The following is a 20,838-nucleotide window of genomic DNA, read 5'->3' on the forward strand; positions in this document are numbered from 1 at the left end:
GCTCAGGGATGTTCTGTAATGAGACTCAATACACATTCTGTTTAATCACATTCACCTTTTTTAAAAGAACATTTACTTTTATTATCAGCATAGCTTCTCTAATGAGAGAACTTCAGCAAACAGAAATGCTGGAGTGCTAAATGACTGCATGAAGCTCATTTATCAAACTCAGGCTGATATCTGTAGAGCTGATGAGGAGGGAGTTTTCAAGAAAGACAGGCATGTAAAAAGCATTTTGAGACAGAAGGATGTGCCTTAATCTTTCCCTGTGCAACATGGGCAAAATTACTTTCAGCTGGTCAAACAATCCATTAAATAATTTCCATTCCATATCATTGTCATGGAAAGTGCAAAGCAGAAAAAAATTATTTTGTAGTGCACCTGAACATGTTTTTGTCAAACAACAGCTCCATCTATGAATATATAATTCATTTTTAAGAATTTTTTTTTTTCTTCCTTCCCCCAATTTTTTTTTTTTGGTGAATTAATTTTTCATGCACATCCCACTGTGATCTAAACTCTACATGCTGATCTTGACTGATCGGTTGAATTTATATTCATCACTGTGTGCTATTAAACTTTTAAGCCCCAGGAACTCAATTGCTTTTGATTTAATTACATATCTGTAAATGTGTTTCTGGAATCTGGAATGGTGTCAGAAACTAAATGGTGACACAAATTTTGAAGTCATTTTCAATATGAAAAAAAAAAAAGACTGACTGACAGCAGCAGGCTGAATGTCAGTGTGCACGCTGTGAAAGGTTCAGGGTTTGACAGTAAGTGCACACTGAACTCCATGGTTCAGATCTGTCAGGACTGCTCTTTTAGTAAGTTTATAGGCACAAACTAACTAACAATTCCTCTCTAAATTTTCTGCAAAGACCTTCATAATTACAGATTCTTAAGGTAGCAAAATCATTTTGTTTTAGGACCAACAAGAATGTTGATCCAGTAATTTGCCATTCTTATATACACTGAACAAAATTATGAATGCAACACTTTTGTTTTTCCCCCAAGAAAGGCCTATTTCTCTCAAATATTGTTCACAAATCTGTCTAAATCTGTGTAAGTGAGCACTTATCCTTTGCCGAGATAATCCATGATTATTCAGCAGGCGTGCCTTAGGCTGGCCACAATAAAAGGCCACTCTAAAATGTGCAGTTTTACTGTATTGGGGGGTCCGGTGGGTCCAAAAACCAGTCAGTATATGGTGTGCTCACCATTTGCCTGACGCAGTACAACACATCTCCTTCACATAGAGTTGATCAGGTTGTTGATTGTGGCCTGTGCAATGTTGGTCCACTCCTTTTCAATGGCTGTGTGAATTGCTGGATATTGGCAGGAACTGGAACACAGTCATGTACGCAGATCCAGAGCATCCCAAACATGCTTAATGGATGACATGTCCAATGAGTATGCTGGCCATGTAAGAACTGGGATGATTTCAGCTTCCTAGAATTGTGTACAGATCCTTGCATCATGGGGACATGCATTATCATGATGAAACATGAGGTGATGGCCGTAGATGAATGGCACAACAATGGGCATCAGGATCTCGTCACGGATCTCTGTGCATTCAAAATGCCATTAGTAAAATGCACCTGTGTTCATTGTCCATAACATATGCCTGCCCATACCATAACCCCACCGCCACCATGGGCCTCTCGATCCACTATGTTGACATCAGCAAACCGCTCACCCACACAACGCCATACATGCTGTCTGCCATCTGCCCTGTACGGTGAAAACCAGGATTCATCTGTGAAGAGAACACCTCTCCAAAGTATCAGATAACAACAAATGTGAGCATTTGCCCACTCAAGTCGGTTACGATGACGAACTGCAGTCAGGTCAAGACCCCAATGAGGACGACGAGCATGCAGATGAGCTTGCCAGTTGGAGGTACTGCCAAATTCTCTGAAACACCTAAATAAACAGTGATCCTGAGGCACTCACAAGGAATATAAGTTTAAAACCTTTATTTAAACTTGGCTATCCATTAAAAACATGCCAACATGTTTCGGCCTCTGTGGCCTTCTTCAAGGCAAATTATCTGAAACACCTCTGGAGGCTGCTTATGATAGAGAAATTAACATTTAGTTCATGGACAACACCTCTGGTGGACATTCCTGCAGTCAGCATGCCAACTGCACGCTCCCTCAAAACTTGCAACATCTGTGGCATTGTGCTGTGTGATAAAACTGCACATTTTAGAGTGGCCTTTTATTGTGGCCAGCCTAAAACATATCTGTGCAATAATCATGCTGTTTAATCAGCATCTTGATATGCCATACCTGTGAGATGGGCGGATTATCTCGGCAAAGGAGAAGTGCTCACGAACACAGATTTAGACAGATTTGTATACAATATTTGAGAGAAATAGGCCTTTTGTGTTCTTGTTGATATTGAATTAATTTGCTATATTTGTAGATTTCCACGGCCACTGTCAGCATTGTCATCACGGATGTTAATGACAACGACCCCACCTTCGACCTCACTCTTCCCAGGAATCTGACTGTGAGGGAGGAAGAGGCCAATGTGTTCGTGGGTCAAGTCAGGGTAAGTTCCATGACAAATTAAACAAATTATTTTTAGGTGTGGTGTGATTTTTAGCTTCTGAGGTTACCGTGAGGTTTACACCTGATGCCCCTTTAACTGTCATGCTGCACAGATCTTCAGATATTAATTCTATTGTTCCCTAATTAAGTCATGGTAAATTAGAGTCATTAGTCACCTTACAGTCAGTCCCTGATGACTGCTTCTGTTCCGCCCTGCCAAGCGATTAGATTTTTAATTAACGTGTTTGATTAATCATGCTTTGGTTGGTAAGAAAGATAATCAATGAAAGATGCGTTAAGATTTCATTCACAATGTTGTGTTGTCATTATGCAGCTCTTTACCGTTCAGTTGTTGTTCTGTGATGTCTTGATCACTGAGTTTAGTGCCAATGTGATTGAGAGGAGTGAGGTGGCCCAACGATGTCTTCGTGCTTGAATAAAAATGTGATTGAAATCATTTAGTGCATATTGACGTCATATGACATGAGATTGTTTTCATGAAGTAACTAGTAAATAACCGAAAAAATTAAGTTATTGGACATTGCTCAAGAAGGATCCCTCCCTATGAGCTGATCTCTCTCTTTCCATCATCTTTCTTTTCATTTCATCATCCTCTCATGTTCTGTGTAGTCTGCCATGTTCACAACAAGCAGGTGCTCAACAAACTTTGAGGCATTGCTCTGAAATTCACACACAGATCCCTGTGGAGATCAAAACCACCTGGATCTTTATTCTGCTGTGCGACAACAAACAAGCATACACATACAAACACTTACTTTACACATCACAAATGCATATCCGTGTGTTTCCACTCTACAGACACTTACAGTCATGTTGTTTGCCACAGGCTAACGTGTCCAAAAGCCTTAAGATACTGTTCACACTGAGAGCTTCAAACAAGGCTTCAATAAAACAATTAGCTTTGAAGACATTCACTCTGGGGACACAATTTTCTTTTGCCAACAAACCAATGGTTTTGTTTTAAACACACACACACACACACACACACACACACACACACACACAGAGAGAAGTTTTTTTAGATTGATACAAAAATAATTACAATAAATAAATGCTGTAAAAATAAATGCATTTTTAAATAAATGCTGTTCTTTGAAGTTTATATTCATCAAATAATCATTTAAAAATCGTTTTTAACAAAAATAATAAACAGCTAAATTATATTTTGGTTTGCTTCCATGAAGTTATGTTGCAAATGAATTATTCTCACTGAATCAGCTTCTCTGTAGTATGTAATGTTGTATAAGGAATGAATGAACAATTTATATATATAAAAAAATAATAATTGCATTAAACTGATCAGAATTTACAGTAATGACACTTAACATTTTACAAAAGTTTTTTTGATATTTTAAATCAAATTGAAAACATATTTTAAATAGTAATATATCACAATATTAGGTTTTTACTGTATGTTTTTTCAGATAAATGCTTGCCTTGCTGACATAAGACACTTGAACTGAACTTCAGTGCATATATCCCATCCAACCCCAAATTGAGATTTATACATCATTTAAAAACTAAATAAATAAGTCTATCATTTGTTATGATAGGACAATATTTGAGCCGAGATACAACTATTTGAATATCTGGAATCTGAGGGTGCCAAATAAATAAATGAATAAAAATAATGAGAAAATTATCTTTAAAGTTGATATATTTACATTAGGAAATGTACAAAATATCTTCATGGAACATGATCTTTACATAATATCCTAATGATTTTTGGCATAAAAGAACGATTTTGACCCATTTCTTTTTATTTATTTATTTTATTTAGTTTGGCTATTGCTAAAAATATACACCAGTGACTTAAGACTGGTTTTGTGGTTTAGGGTCTCACACACACACACACACATGCTATATTCCACCTAACATTATAGCATTTTGTACTTTTAAAAATGATCTAGTGAAGGTAAAAAGATGAATAATTTTGAAAAAACAATGGTGAAATTTTTCCTGATACTGAATAGCAGTCAACAGTGACATTAGGAAACAGGTTTTTAGTTACGTATTGTGTAGAGTTGTTTGTTTATTTATCACTCTGTTTACATATTCATTCAATTAGTTAATTACTGAGACAAGCAGATGGCATGTAAGGGTGCTGTCAGGATATTTGATGAGTGCTTCCGGTGAGAGGGCCATGGGCAGCACTTTTATTCCTCAGCACTTGGATGTGCCTGTAATTTCTCAAGGCTGAGACATGCTTTTTTAATTTCACTTATTTCCATTCACCCACATTTGAATTTTGGCCATTCATCCCCCTCATCTTCCTGTCCCTCCTCTCATCTCTCCCCCTCTCTTCTCCTGGAGTCTAATAATACCCTAGTTATTGTTCCCATCTGCATCTGTAATTACTACAGGAAGGAATTCTATCAGGCACCTCTGAAGCCATTACATGGCCGAGCGCTCATAGGTGTAGTTTGCGGGTGGGACGAGTGGGACACTTTTTCGCCAGGGTCAATATTGTCCCTACCACTTTTTTAAAGTAATTGAAAAATATCTTGCAGAAGGTATGTATTAAAGAGAAAACAATATCAACAAATCATTCTTCATAATCTAATTAGGGTGATAAAAAAATCACTCCTTTTTGATTCCTTATGCATACATAACTCATGCAATGCAATAACAACGTGATTTGCAGCTGTCGCACTTTTCATAATGTCATTATAGCATTTTATTTTAAAAATGGAGCACTTCTTTGTGCTAAGTTTGCCTGCCCTCTACTAAAGATTTTTCTAGTCAACTAGTCACACGTTATATTAAATTGATTAATATAATAATATATTAACTATATACTTTAATATATAGGCAAGCATATTAGGCTAGAGCCTGTTCTGCGCTCAAGCTCGGGCATAAAGCAATTGCCTCAAAGCACCGGCAAAGTGATTATCAATTATCAATTATCAATTATCAATGAAAAGAAGACATTTTGATTGCTTATTAATAAACTAGTGCTTTCTGAGTGCAGACATGAGGTTGCCGAATGCTGAGGCTGACTCGCCGTTTTCACATGGACGTGCCTTTAATAGAAATGCACCTTTTAATACGGACTACAGAATTAAAGAATAAAATTGAGTGGGCAAGTTTTATAAAAAAAAATGGCAGACACTTTTATCCAAAGCGACTTTAAGGCTATACATTTTTATTTATTTTTTATCAGTATGTGTTCCCTGGGAATTGAACCCACAACCTTTAGCGCTGTTAACACAATTCTCTACTACTGAGCCACAGGAACACTTTTGTAAGCTAGTTTGTCATCCAATCTTACTGTTTTATTGTTGTTGTGCATTTGAATTTAAAATAACAATGAATCCATCTTTTTAAAAGGTGAAAGGTGCATAGATGTAAGCAAAACAGACAATTATCTTTTATTGTAAAACCTTACAAGATCGCGAAATCAAAAGTGAAATCATCCAAAGCAAAAAAAGAGGAACTCCTGTTCACAAAATTCAAATCACAAATAATACTACTGATGAAAAAGAACGATTAAATGTTAACCACTTTCGTTTGTATATAACTATAAACTATGATAAAAATTCATCAGCATGCATTGATTAAAAACCTGTTGTAAAAAAAAAACATGCTCTTGCGCCAAACAGAGAAAATTATTTGCAAAATAACAAGGGAAGAATGAGTCTGGAGCCCTGAATCGCCCAGCTCCTTCTGTCAATGATCTAGCACCCTCTCAGCACCTGTGTTCAGAATTCTCAGGCATCACCCCTGGTACATCTATGTTCTTTTGTAAAAAGATAAAAAAAGAATAATAATTTAAACAGGTCATATGATGCAATTTCAAGTTTAAGATATTAATTATAAAAGTTAAGACTTATCCACGCCCTCCTAAAATGCCTTGTTTAAACACATAACCCTCCCCCATATCTATGTCACGATGCATTTTAAATCATAGTTTTAAATCATGATTTTAAAGTTTGTCGATTGCATGACTCCACTGAAGCTGCACTCTCCTCCTGTTCACATTCAATTCACACAAACCGACTGTCATGCAGAGTAAACGCAGTCATGCCGAATACAAATGCACACTTCACAAGATCTCGCAGCTGCATTCGACTAAGTAGGTGAAATTAAATGTTTATTGGGTATTCAACGATTTGTTTAAATTATAAAAATGCATATTTGCTGACTGCAGATGGTAAAAAACATATTTTTCTTTCTTTTACTAATAATATAAAAGCAGTCATAATACTTTTCTGTATACCTTTTAATTCCATTGTTTAACAGTTCTATCTGATTATTAGACAGACTTCTAACCATATTAGACCGAACTTTTAAATGTCGACAGCAAGCAGTGAAGAGGGAGAATGAGCTCTGCGTGCTGCTCAGGTGCTTTTGTTCTCAGCACGGTCAAAATAAAAGTCCCGCCTCCTCTTGGAATATCAACCAGCAGAAAATGCATTGAACACCTGATTATGCATGAAAAAAAAAAAAAAAAAACGTCATAAACCGGGAAACCAACATAATTAAAAAAACAAAAACAAACGTGATATAAATTTTTGTTCAAACTGCCCAGCACTATGATCATCATTACCCTATAAGGCGAGATCTTGCATGGAGCTCCAGACCAGGGCTGACTGATGGTTGTTTTGTATTTCTTCCATTTCCAATAATCGCACCAACAGTTGTCTCCTCACCAAGCTTCTTGCTGATGGTCTTGTAGCCCATTCCATTCCATACAATCTTGTCTCTGACATCCTCTGACAGCTCTTTGGTCTTGCCCATGGTGGTGGGAGAGGTTGGAATGGAAGATACAGATTATATGGACAGGTGCCTTATATACATAACGAGCTGAAATTAGGAGTGGCTGGACTAATAGATCAGTGTTCTACATTTCCACATAACTAATTTGTGGGAGCCAGAATTCTTGCCTGTTGGTATTGGATTAAATACTTAATCTTCTAACCTTAATGTTTTTTTGTTTTTTTTTGGTCAGTATTCTGTCTCTATCCATTAAAATAAACCTACCATAAAACTTCTAACTACTTCATTTCTTTGTAAGGAGCAAACTTACAAAATCAGCAAGGGGATCAAATAAATATTTTCCCAAAAAAAATCATGATCATGAGTGCTTGTCTCTGTTTTCAGGCCACCGATCCTGATGCCGGTCTCAACGGTCAGGTCCAATACCGTTTGCTCTCCTTTGTGTCTCTGTTCACCATAAACGCAACGGGCAGTATCTTCACTGCGGTTCCGTTGGACCGAGAGACACGGAGCCGGTACGATCTGATCGTGGAGGCGTCAGATGGAGCAGTGGACCCCCGCAGGACCACCATTACACTGCTGGTGGAGGTGACAGACATCAATGACAACAGCCCTGTGTTTTCCCAGCTCATCTACACCGTCAACGTCCCAGAAAATACCCCGGCTGGAACTGTCATCCTGAGACTCAGTGTAAGTGCTTGAATCATCCATAGCTCTCAGCGTTCGTGTTGTGTAGTTCTCTCATATCTGAATATTTCACAATTTGATGTTGCTGAGTGGCATAAGCTGTTGAGAAAGTTCAAACTTCTGCCTCCGCTTAACCTGGGCATCTAACCTGACTTTTAGAAAGGAAGAGAAGCAGAATTTCTGTGGGTGGGTGCGTGTTTTTTTTAATCTATCTGTGTTGTGTCTGCTGGCCTGACAGTAACTGGCTGATTATGTGTGTTTAGTTTCCCTTGAGAGTGTGGGGGAAAACGTCTTTGCATTCCCCTGTTTATTCCTGACGGGCTGCATATTTAACTAGATAAATCTTGACAATCTTGACAGACCCAGTGTGAAATGCAGGAGATGCTGTCTTGTGGTAAATGTGCCCCTAAACGATCACACTCTTGGGAGTTTTAGCCAAACGCCAATGTAACAACACAATCACTAATTAATTTTATATAAATGAGACAAATTTGAGCAAAAAGTCGAAGAGTCAAACACACTAAACTTTTACGCCACTGTGCAGTCCAACTTTAAGGGATAGTATAACCAAACATGAAATACGTTTACTCAGACTCATGTCATTCCAAATCTGTAAATATTAATGGGGTCCAGTGCTGCTTGGATTTCAGTATATGGTCATGGTTAGTCTTTATATTTTTGTTTGTGGTCTGAAAAGGTCAAAAGGTTAATAGTAAATAAATGTCTGGTTTCTAAAATTAATTAGCAGAATATAAATTAAGTAAATATTTGAGGGACTCAAATATGTGTGTTGCATCGGTGGCCTTTGAAAGCTTGGAATAATTAAGATCTTTTCTGCTCACCAGGGCTGTATTTATTTGTTCAAAAATGCAGGGGAAAAGACTGTAATATTGTTAAATATTATTACAATCATTAATTATTATTTAAATATTTTAAATAACGGGTTTCTATTTTATAACTTTTAAATGTAATTTATTTATGTGTTTATTAAAGCAGAATTTTCTAATATGCCGATTTGATGCTTAAAAGACATTTAAAAAATGATCAGTGTTGAAAACAGTTTTTGCTCCTATTTTATTTTATTTTACTTATTTTTATTTTTTATTTTAATTTTTTTAAACATGATACACTGTCATACAAAATTATGGGTTAAGTTAAATTTTAATAAATAAATAAAAGTGACAAAGACATTTAGAATGTTAAAATAAATAAATGCTTTTCTCTACCTTTTTTTTTCCATCACAAAATAATAATAATAATAATAATAATACATACATACATGAATACATATATAATGGTTTCTGAAAATAGCCACAGACACGACGTAGTTCTGCACAAGGTTATCTGTATTCACCGTTCTCACAAAACGCGCCAAACCTTCACACAGGAAAAACAGTCTCCCTTCCGGTCACGCAGACTCTCGCGAGAATACATTCCCTCGCACATGAAGTTAACAGTTTCCACAATAATTATTATGTGGTTTTCAAATTTGAAAATAATATTAATACTGATAATAATTAAGCATCAAATGAAGCATATCAGTTTTTGACTGGTAATATGTTTATGTATATATTGAACACATATTGTTTTAAAGCCATGTAGATGTTGCCAAGTGCCACATATTGGTATGCATGTGTAATCTTCCCTAAAACATTATGTGTACAACACAACATCATCATCAGGCACAACTGGGAAAAAAAAGCTAATTCCGCTTTTGGATTCAGACTGGAGGAAAAATAAGGTCGAGTATGTGTGTGTGGTTGGTGGATGAGGGGCAAATGAGTGGCACTGTTTGAAGACAGTGATCTTGCTGCTTTATTTTTATCTCTGTGTGTCTGACACTTTCGGGTCCCTGCAGCACTGGCTGGTGTCAGAGCGCCGTGGGTCCTGGTGACAGGATCTGGTCCGGGGCTGATCAACTAATCAGATTCCCTGTGCTGCTTCTCTCTGGGGGTCCCGAGCTTTATTTGTATACTTCTAAAACCTTCGGGATCAGTGTGGAATTTAATTCCTTGTGCCTCCTACATCAAAGGAAGACACCTGAAAGGTTCCCACACCCACAGAGACACAGAGCTGCTCAGAGCGCCTCTCCTCTGCTGTGCTGTCTGTTAGCTTTCACTCCTAATCAGCTTTAGATATTAACGCATGTGGAATGCAACTTTGAATCTATGTGTGCTTAAATGCAGTGGCCCCAAAATGGCCAAATAATACAACTTTACAAAGGCATTCATTCAGTGTTGATTCAATGAGAATGAAACAATGTAGCCAGCAGAACAAACTAGTGAACACATTTTTTTTTAAGTGAACAGATTCGCAAATTCCGAGTCACTACCATGGATCAAAAATCCCGCCACTAGTAGCAGTAATGGGCTCCCCATATTTTTGAGATTGATCCATTTATAATCTTAAAAATAAAGATTACAAAAGAAAAGTTCATTAAGAACCAGACCTTAAAATAATATTGATGTATCTGTTGGTGAGTTACATTGAGTTACAATGGATAAACATTGGGAAAAAAAACATTTATGGCGCACAGACTGTTCTGTGGTATTGTTTTGATAGAAGGAAACAAGACATGTGTCTAGTTTCAACATAATTTGCTTTTCATACATTACTTTTAAGAAAAAGTATAATCCGAATGCAAAGTGTATCTGTAATATTGCTTGAGGTACAGGCCTGCAAACTTTGGAGAAAAATAATTGTTAAGTGCTTTTTCCCATTTTTTAATGGTCACAATTAGCATACAATGCAACAAAGATGGCTAAAGTCAAAAGATTTTACTGATAGATTTACCAATCTCTGTAAAAAATTACATAATCAGGGTGTCTGCGAGTTGATAAATCTAAATCTAAAAAGTTGATAAATCAATTTAGAGAAAATTCAAGCCCTTAAAAAGTCTCAAAGTTAAAAAATTTGTATCATCTTTTCATCATGTATATTTGTCCTATTAGTGGGGATCTATGTAGTTCATTTATAGAATTCCGCAAGATTGATATTTCTCCAGAAAAAAGTACAAACAAAATCTAAAATTTGAGCCGGGGACCTTTGGTAGAGTTGACATGGAATGACCCAATTAGAATGACTTGTAAACCCCTCTTAGTACTTCAGACTGTCTCCACCAACCACCTGCATCAATTCCAGTAGGTCCAAACTGAATCATTCTCATTAAATTAACTCTAAATCAACTTTGCATTATTGTTGGAAATTAAGCATACTATGCATCCAAAACCCATAGCTGTTATTTATATTTTTGTTGTTGTTTTGTTTTTGTTTTCATCTAGTCTTGCCAATAAAACATTAAAATATTTGTTAATTTGATAATGACAGTTAATTGTATTACCTGCCTCAAATGTGGTATTGAATAGCAACATTTCACAATCCAGACAGTTCCCAAGTCCAACTATTCATTTTAACTCAAAAATACATCTTGATAAGGAAGTAAAAATTAAACAGTATTGCATGTCCATGAGGACGTTTAAGATGTCCCCAATCTTGGTCCAATCAATTGCAATGGATAAAATCAATGGTTTTACTGTCACTTAAGGAACTTTTTAGGCAGCTTTATCCCTTGCAAAGTGTGGGTTCATTCATTTCTTTTTTAACGTTTATTCTGTATGCTCTCTTTCCTCTGTGTCTCTCAGGCGGTGGATGCCGATCTCGTCTCTAACATAACCTACAGAATAAAAACAGAGGCCGCTCAGCAGCTCTTCACCGTGAACCGTCTGACCGGCGCCGTATCAGTCCTGCAGGCGCTAGACTTTGAGGACTTGGCAGCAGGCAACAGCACCTACACATTTGAAGTGCAGGCATTAGATCATGGAGGAGTCCTCCCTCCTGGCATGGCCACCGTCATCGTCAGAATCACGGTAAGGCCACTAAGAGCACACGATGCACACAACAGCTTTAAAAAAAAAAACTGTTTTATCACACCAGTCTCAATGGTGACACGAGAAACTCTCTTCCTGGAAGCACACCAGGTTCCAGTTGGGAATGGTTTGAACTTGGGGGAAGGAAGCAAATTGTCATCAGGTCTAGTGCCGGTGATTGGATTAGATCTTTCAAAGCTTGTCCATAGTGTCTACGTGCCAACGCTTCTCACGGAAGCCCCACTGACTCTGTTCCAGTAATGCCAACAAAAGATTTGATCTCTGAATTCAATTAGTCTTGAAAGAGAAACCTCTATGTGGGCGTTGTTTACTGGATCCTTGCCTGAGTTTGCCTGCTTTTCTGTTGTGATATTTCTGGTTGACGGTGACAGGAGTGACAGACAAAGCTAGTTTCTGATGCTAGCCTGGCACAGCTATTCCAGGCCTGAATGACTCATTAGCTTTGTGACTGCAATTATGTGAGGATTTTAACGTGAGCGCTCTCCATCGCCTCTGAAGATTAGCCAGGGGATCAGAACAGAAGGATTAGCCTCCTCCAGTTAGAGCAGCTGGAGTGTGTGTGTGTGTGTGTGTGTGTGTGTCTGTGTGAGTGTGTGTTTGATGAAAAATGAACTTGTACTTCATGTAAAAAGTTCCATTTTTAATTATGTAAATCTGATAGAAATGTTGTGGTTTTCAGTGAGGGTGTATGTGTTAACAGTAGTGAACAATAGCTAACACAAACTAAAAATGAACACATTCTGAAAAAAAAGAACAAAACCTGTCACTGGGGTGGTACCCTTTTAAAAGGTACATCTATGTACCTTATTTACCCCTGAAGGGTGTGTATTATAGAATCTTAAAGAAACATAGTAGTAGCACCTAAAATGCGTGTTAGTTCCTTTCGAAAGGGTACTGCCCCAGTGACAGCTTTTGTACCATTTTATTATTATGTAAATGTACAGAATGTAATAAATTTGGAAATTAACATTAAGTTAACATTGTGAGCAGACAATGTTATATTTATAATTATACCAGTCCTAATGAAGAATAAATATACTAAGAGGTATTTGAAATACATTAATTTCATTATAAGTATACTACAAATGTATTAACATATTTATGTGCTTGATAAAAATACCCTACAATTGATAAACTGATATACATAAACCCTGCTAAATTATAACAACTAATTATGTACTTAATGCACTTAAACTGTGCAGAAGTAGTGCTGAAGTTCAACTAAAGATATACTGAAGTATATACAAGGGGAACTATTGCAAGTATACTTTAGGTGCACTTTAAATCTATTTTGTATTTAAAGAATGATATTATTCAAACATCAAACAATCCTCATTAATAGTGACATGAAAACATTGATTTTGGCTTAATGTTTTGGCCAGAGAGTGCGACTGACCCAAATGAGATTATTTCACACTAGTCCTGTGAGCAGCCACCAGTGGCTCATTAAATCAGTTTTGCTTCCTTTGATCACTCCAATATATACTTGCTGAACTGTGGACATCCAGAGCAAATACATGCAAATGAGCGTTGACCCACCTCACCGCAGGGACACTTGCATTTATCAGAATAATCTGTGGTTCTCAAGTTTAAGTTCAAAAGATCGAATTTAATAAAATTAAGGTGTCCTTCCTTTGTATTGATTGTACATTAATTTAGGGATGCAGTGTGCAAATATTTATGATTACAGTTTATCATTAGAAGCAATTAATTATTACATTTACATTTTGTTTTTCATAATCAGTGTTATTTTAATATTATTTATTTGCTAATATAGTTTTTTTATGTTTTTATATTTTCAGTTTCATTCAAGTTGATTTTCTAGTCATTTTTATGTGTTTTTGTCTCTTTTTAATAGCAGTATTTTAGGTTTAATTTATTTCTATTTTAGCTTTAGTTCATTTTAATTGTTATTCCTTACCAGTTAGTCATTTTGTGCTTTCTATTATTTTAATTATTATTATTTTGTTTTTGTTATTGTTTTTTTAAATCTAATATTTATATTTTATCAGTTATAAGTTTTATTTAAATGTTAAATGTGTTTATTTTTTATTTTATTTGCTATGTTTATTTATTCATTTTTAGTGGTTCAAGTCTCAGTATTTAAGTAAATAAATTTATAACAATTCTGTTATTGTTCATGATAGCAGATTAAATCATTTTAATGCTGCTTATAAAAAATGTAAGTTGTTGTGTTACTCAAAAATACAAGTTTTTAAATTTTGTCAGAAACAGTGCTTAAATTATAAATCATTTTGACATTTTAAATCTGATTGACTGATCTGCATGGCTTCATGTGGCTTATTTCATTTTTATTTTCTATCATTAGATCATTTTTAGTGATCAAGTAATAAGCTTTTTTTTTTTTTTTTTGCCTAATAACTAATGGAAGTGATCGACAGCAATTGGCTAGAACTTTTTTTTTTTTCTTATCAAAGTGTGTGTTTATAGACCACTGTGACTTATTTATTATGAGATGAAATTAAACCCCCAGAGATTTCATGATCTTTACAGCAAATGTTTTGTTATGATGTGAAAAACAAAGCTGCTCTCTTCAGATGTGCCTTGAGTTTCTTTGCCTGTGTGATCCTTACTTTGCACAGTGATCTTTACCTTCAACTTAGCAAAGTTTGCACCCTGTTAGTTTTGCTGCAATGGAGATGGTGTAACAAATTGTAATGATGCTTGAGCTGAGGTGAAGGCAATATTATTAATGTCAGAGTAGAGTCATCATAGCTGGGCTTATGGGAGATTTCGAAGGTCTTGCAGGGAAAGATGCTTTTCTCCTTCTCAGGCAAAGTGTGGCTGTGTGTGTGTGGGCATAAATAGAACATAAAATGCAGAAGTAATGCTTGGAGATGATGTAATTATTTCGTTTGTCCAGCAGAGCGTGCTCCATTGTTTGCTACGGGCAACCTGGATAAAACACTTTAAAGCTTAAGTGTATCGATTACTATTGAAACTTTGAACGACCATATCTCCATGACGGCATGGTCGGATCTGCATCAAATTCAGGGGATCCCTTCAGCTCAAGGAACCCTCTCGATTGCCAAAACGAGTGTACATCTCGAAACCCTGTTTCGAATGAGACCACCCGTGCATCAATAGCTCCCAGAGTCCGGGAGTAAATTCGCAATGTTCGGAGGGTGGCAATCGAGAGGGCTCCATGAGCTGAAGGGATCCCCAAATTTAGTGAAGATCCGCCGCTGCGTTTGTAAGATAGTGACACCAGCCAACACTTTCACTTCAGTAAGTACTGTAGGTCTCTTGTTCAGGCAGCAGCATTCAAGCGTTGGCTTATTTGACCGTAAGTGCCCTGCAAAGTGAACTTCACGTGATATTCCGCCATGAATCAAAGGGCATTAAAGTGAGCGAGACGTGAATTTAAATTGTTTTTATTTACGGAGGTATATTGGTCAGAGGTATGTCACACTTTACACTTCTCATTCCGTCTGTAAGTGAAGACAGTAGCAAAAATCAGAGAACGAATGTTCAGAAGTTATAAGTTGAATATAAATGAATTGAAGTAAAGCTGAATAAACTTCAACTTTTCTGTTTAGTGCACCGATGTCAGACTTATTTTGGATAATCAAATTTATTGTTAAATTGTTAAATGCCCTGCCTCCATTACATGTCTTTGTCACATCATTATAAGTGTTTGATCACCACATTTGAGAGATCAATGCAAAAAAAATGTTTATGTACAGTATATGTATTCTGTTTATGTACGGTAAATACTATATTCTGTATATAGTACCAGTCAAAAGTTTGGACACTTGCGCATTTGACTGCTACTATATACAGAATATAGTATATACAGTACATAAACAAAATATATATACATAAACATGTTTTTTGCATTGATACTATAAAATGCACAAAGAATATCAGCCCTTTTTACTCCTAGTATCGGTTTCGGCCCTCAAAAAACCCATTCAGTTGGGCTCTAACACTATGTTCACTCTGTGTGTGTGTGTGTGTGTGTGTGTGTGTGTGTATAAACCCATGTAAGCTCAGTGAATTTATGTCATTTTGAACATACTTGTGTTAAAATTACTTTTTTTTTTTTTTTTTGTAAAATATGTAAATACTACAAGTATATTACAACACTTTTGCAGCCTACAGTATTTCACATTACTTGCAGAGTAAGATGTGGTGTTTAATGAAGTTATATTTTGATTTTATGCTGACTTTAAAACACCTTGAAAGAATATGTGAAGTGCTCTTTGATAGTGGTAGTGGACAGCAGTGAAAGACAGCAGCGTCCATAAGCTGATTAATACTCTTCAGCATTATGTAACTCCTCACTAAAGGGAAGACTACAGATGGAGCAGAATCCCTTTGCCAGCGGGCCCTACCAACCTCAGTAGTGTTTTAATGAGTGTTATTAATACACATTTCATCTATGTTTCTGTCTCTGTGTTCTTTTCAGGATATGAATGATTTCTCCCCGGTCTTCAGACAGGCACTTTATAAAGGACTTGTTGCTCCAAATGCAGAGAAGGGGACAGTAATCACAACTGTGCTTGCAGACGATCAAGACCCTCCAGTAAGTACACAAAACCCAGATGTAATACACTTCTGTGTTCTCTGACTCATTCTCATGTTTAAAATAAATAATAAAAGCACAGAGTTATAGTGAGGATTTGTAATGGTAAGGTATTGAGAGTATTTATGGATTAATTAGAGTTAGATAATTGAATTATGTCTTAAAATGTGGGAACAGTACTGGATGTTCAAGGTCAAGTCAGTGCTGTACAGCTTTGAGATTAACAACTGAAGGCAATATTGTTTGGGGTCAGTACAATTGAAAAAATGTTTTTTTTTTTTTTTTTTTTTTTTTTTACATTTATAACGGTATCAAATTTTTGAAAAAATTTGATATAAATGCTGTTCTTTTGAACTTTCTGTTCATCAAAGAATCTTAGGGGTGTAACGATACGCGTATTCGTATTGAACCGTTCGGTACGACGCTTTCGGTTCGGTACGCGGTACGCATTATGTATACCGAATGGTTCGTTGGAGTAATTAATTATATTTGAAAAAAAAAAAAAAAGAGAGAGAAAGAAATATAATGATATGCGTTCAACAAGGTAGCCCAATAACCCAAACAACGTAACAGGCAACGCCCCTGACACCCCCGAACAAGAAAAAAAAAACACCAGCTTATATGTTTATGTTAGGCTACTCAGCAGGCGCTCGCTCACTCAGTACACGCTGAAGGCTCGTTGCAAAATAGCCAATGCGTTTAACAGACTAGAAATGAGAAGATCCTCCAATAACCAACAGGTCTGGTGTTTGGGTGCACTTTGGATTCCCTTTAAGCTATAATGGTGATGGCAAGAGAGTGGTGGATAAAAAAACAACGGTATGTCGCATCTGCAACATGACAGGGTACACCAGCGGGATTACAAAAAAAAAAAAAAAAAAAAAAAAAAACCAGCGGGAATATCTGGGATATATGCGTCAGTACTATCTGGGAAAAGACGAAAAAAAGGAGAAACATGCACGCAGCAAACTATCCCTGCAGCATTTAGACACTATGCTTACAGGGAATCCAACCCAAACACCAGACCTGTTGGTTATTTTAGGATCTTATATTTCTGGTCTGTTAAATGCATTAGACATTTTGCAACGAGCCTTCAGCGCGTGCTGAGTGAGCGAGCGCCTTAGGGGCCGTTCACATATCGTGCCTAAAAACGCATGGAAAACGCTAAGCGCGTCTTTCTCCTCCTTTCCAAAGCGCTCGGGCAGAAGCGCTCATGAGGCGTCTGTCTTTGCTAAGCAACAATGACGTGCTCTCTCCATGAGACGCGGAAATTTCAGCGAAGGATAAATGGATTTGCAGCTCTAAAAATCGCTTGCAGTAGCTCTGCTACTGAATTTATTTCAAAATTGCAATCCATATACAACTATGATCAGCTGTTCCTTCATCTTGGCTGAGCTCTCAACGTTGTTACGGGAAAGGATGAAGCTGATTGGTTGGTTCTTGTCACATGACCCGCGGTGCGCTTGCGGCATTCTGAAAAGTTGAGATGTTTTTACATTTTGCTGTATCTAAAACGTATCGAACCGAACCGAACCGAACCGTGACATCAGTGTATCGTATCGAACCGAACCGTGAATTTTGTGAACCGTTACACCCCTACTAATAAGCCAAACAACACTGATGATAATAATAACAAATGTTTCTTGAGAATCAAAACGGAATATTGGAATGATTTCTCAAAATTACGTTTTTACTGTATGTTTAGTTAAATACATGCAGCTTTTAGTGAGCATAAGAGCATAAGATTTTTCTTTTAAAAACATTTAAAACAAAATCTAAATAAAAAAACAGAATAAAATATATTTTAAAATATATTAGAAAACACTGAAAACAGTTATTTTAAATTGTAATAATATTTCACAATATTACAGTTTTTACTGTATATATATATATATATATATATATATATATATATATATATATATATATATATATATATATATATATATATATACCATTAATACATATTAATAAGTAGGTTTATTTAAAAGTTTAAAATAAAAAGAACCTATGTAGGTTATGTTACATTTTTATTTTATTGTAATATAAAATCTAATTTCTTTACATGGACATTCCAGTTTAAGCACTAGCAAATCATGGCCCTGGCAAGGATAGGTGTTCCGTATGACTAAAAGTTTGGCAGCGTTAGCTTAAGGTTAGCTAGAGTTAAGACCAGTTAGTAGTAGTACATTCTTTCATTTGAATGCATGATTTCATCCCTGGTCTCTTTTGAATTTCTTCATCCGAAGATTGTATATACAGTAGTGTGTATTACTGCGTATGAGTGTTTACTCTCCCGCGAGTGTTCCTGTTTACATGTCCCTACATTAATATGTTAGTCTGCTGTTGTGGATAAACGGTTTGTTCTGCACTGTCACTCTCTCTCTCTGCATCTTTATTTGATTGATATGACAGAGCCTTTTTATGTTTACCATCAGGAGACCAGCATCTCTCTCTCTCTCTCTCCCTCTCTCTCTGTCACTCGCTGGCTAGATGACACTGAAATGAAATTACACACAACGACACAGAAATGTTGAAATTGTGGTGAATCTGGAAATTATTTTTTTGTGCTTTCATCAGAGACTGGAAATATTTATTGGGCTTTAGAATGCAGCCCAGCACTCTTCTTCAACTTTTACAGCTGGAGGGAAACGCGAGGCCATTACAGTATAGCAAAGGCACACATCTCTTATTACCTCATAAATTACATAAACAAGGTTATTCGCTGCTTGAGGTTTGGTTTATCCAGAGAGGCAGCGCATGCCAGCGGCTAGATATGCGCTGAATGCCTGTAAATGTTTATCATCCACAGACTGTAAAACAGAAAGATGTTTTGTGGGATTCTAGGTCTCTATATGCAGTGTGGATGTGTTGTTAACAGACTTTATTGGTTGTCAGTAACTCTGGACCACAGTCACAAAAGTTTCAAAGACGCCTGAATGTAATCAGTGTTTAAAAGTACTTTTAAACCGTTATAATTTGTCTTTTACAACTTCAAACTTCACAAACAGCTTTAAAGCCTCAGTTTTTTTCTGCCATGGACAATTTTGTTCCCGTCACTTTCCTCTAAAGGAAACAAAGCTGGCAGCAGGGGTTTGTTATACACAGGAATGGCCTTTTCATTAGTGGGTGGTCAAATGAACAGCAGTGCTGGTGTTCTTTTAATGTTTTGCTGTATGGCCGCTACAGTTGTCACAGATTTATGAGCTTTAGGTGCTGCTGGTAATGGTACATTCAAAGGAACAGCAGGGGTGCTGGAACCACTTTTTAGCCCACGTCTCATTCAGTTGAATATAGAGTGATTTTAAAATATGTGCCATAATTATATCCCACACTGGAGCAGTCGGTAGCCGTTTTTGCTGCAGCACCGATTGTTAAAGGTTCGATGCCTTGTTCAAGGGTCTCATCTCAGTTGTGGTATTGAGGGTGGAAGAGAGCGCTGTAGATTTACTCCCCCTACCTGCAATCCCTGCCGCTACCCAGACTCGAACCAGCGAGCTCTGGGCTCCAAGTCTCTACAAGATTCTTTAGCCATAAAGCCATGACTGCACAATATTAAAATTGACGCTGAACCAACAACAGATGGCATCACTGACGTCAAACCTAATGCCACAGTGTATCTTAATAAATGTGGATACTTATGAGATTTGAGACGTAGGGCAAGATTTTCAGTGAATAACTGTAAGTGTTTTTTTAGATGACAGCAGGTAACAGAGGACACTGAGGGGTGTTTGAGGTGACTCTGAATCCTTCCGTAAGAACAGGACTCTCTGTGCTTATATCACCGTAGCGGACAGGAGTGTGTCAGAGAAAGGTGTGTGCTGCTGGGAGTCTCTGACACACAGTTTAACCTGAAGGACTCTCACTACAGACACACAACACTGCCTGACTCTGAAGGGTTGGAGTTGAAGTTTTATTTTTATTTTTTTATTTAAAATAATTACTTTTTTAGAGTCAAGACAGTCTACGTCATACTAAGAGTTGAAAAAGGACATACAAATATATATATATATATATATATTAAATGAAAGCAATGAATAAACAAAAACGAATGTTTTCAAGCCTAAAAAAGCATAGAATGGAACAGAATCTCTGCTAGCCCTGGCTCATATGACGACTTGATTGAAATTCTTATTGTTTAGCCCAGAGCTTGCTCATATTTTATGCTAGCAAGGTAACACATCTGCAGATCGCAGCAAAGGTTTGCGAAAAAGTATAATAGGTTGGCCTCATTATTATGAGTGGTTTGTGTTTGTGAATTTCTTGAGGCTGTTTTGTGCATGTGTGTGTGTTTGTGCATTTTTGTTTTGATGTCTGGGAAATCATTTGTTTTTGATGACCCTGGAAGCTTCACTGAAATTCCAGATCATCATTCCGATTGTGTTGTGAATCACTGCTGAGACGTGGAGCAGCTCAA

General features: G+C 36.6%; 1 protein-coding gene across 9 annotated transcripts in view; it reads left to right on the plus strand.

Moving 5' to 3' along the window:
• Window positions 1-20,838, plus strand: part of LOC113112445 (protocadherin-15-like) — a 171,470-nt gene that overhangs the window by 102,920 nt on the left and 47,712 nt on the right. For all 9 annotated transcript variants that reach the window (XM_026278031.1, XM_026278026.1, XM_026278034.1 and 6 more), the window contains 4 exons: window positions 2,431-2,559; window positions 7,683-7,988; window positions 11,627-11,851; window positions 16,305-16,421. In XM_026278031.1, coding sequence (XP_026133816.1) covers window positions 2,431-2,559; window positions 7,683-7,988; window positions 11,627-11,851; window positions 16,305-16,421 — 777 coding nt within the window. The remainder of the gene's footprint in view (window positions 1-2,430; window positions 2,560-7,682; window positions 7,989-11,626; window positions 11,852-16,304; window positions 16,422-20,838) is intronic.

This window comes from Carassius auratus, chromosome 13 (assembly GCF_003368295.1).
Source record: "Carassius auratus strain Wakin chromosome 13, ASM336829v1, whole genome shotgun sequence".
NCBI classification, from domain to species: Eukaryota; Metazoa; Chordata; class Actinopteri; order Cypriniformes; family Cyprinidae; genus Carassius; species Carassius auratus.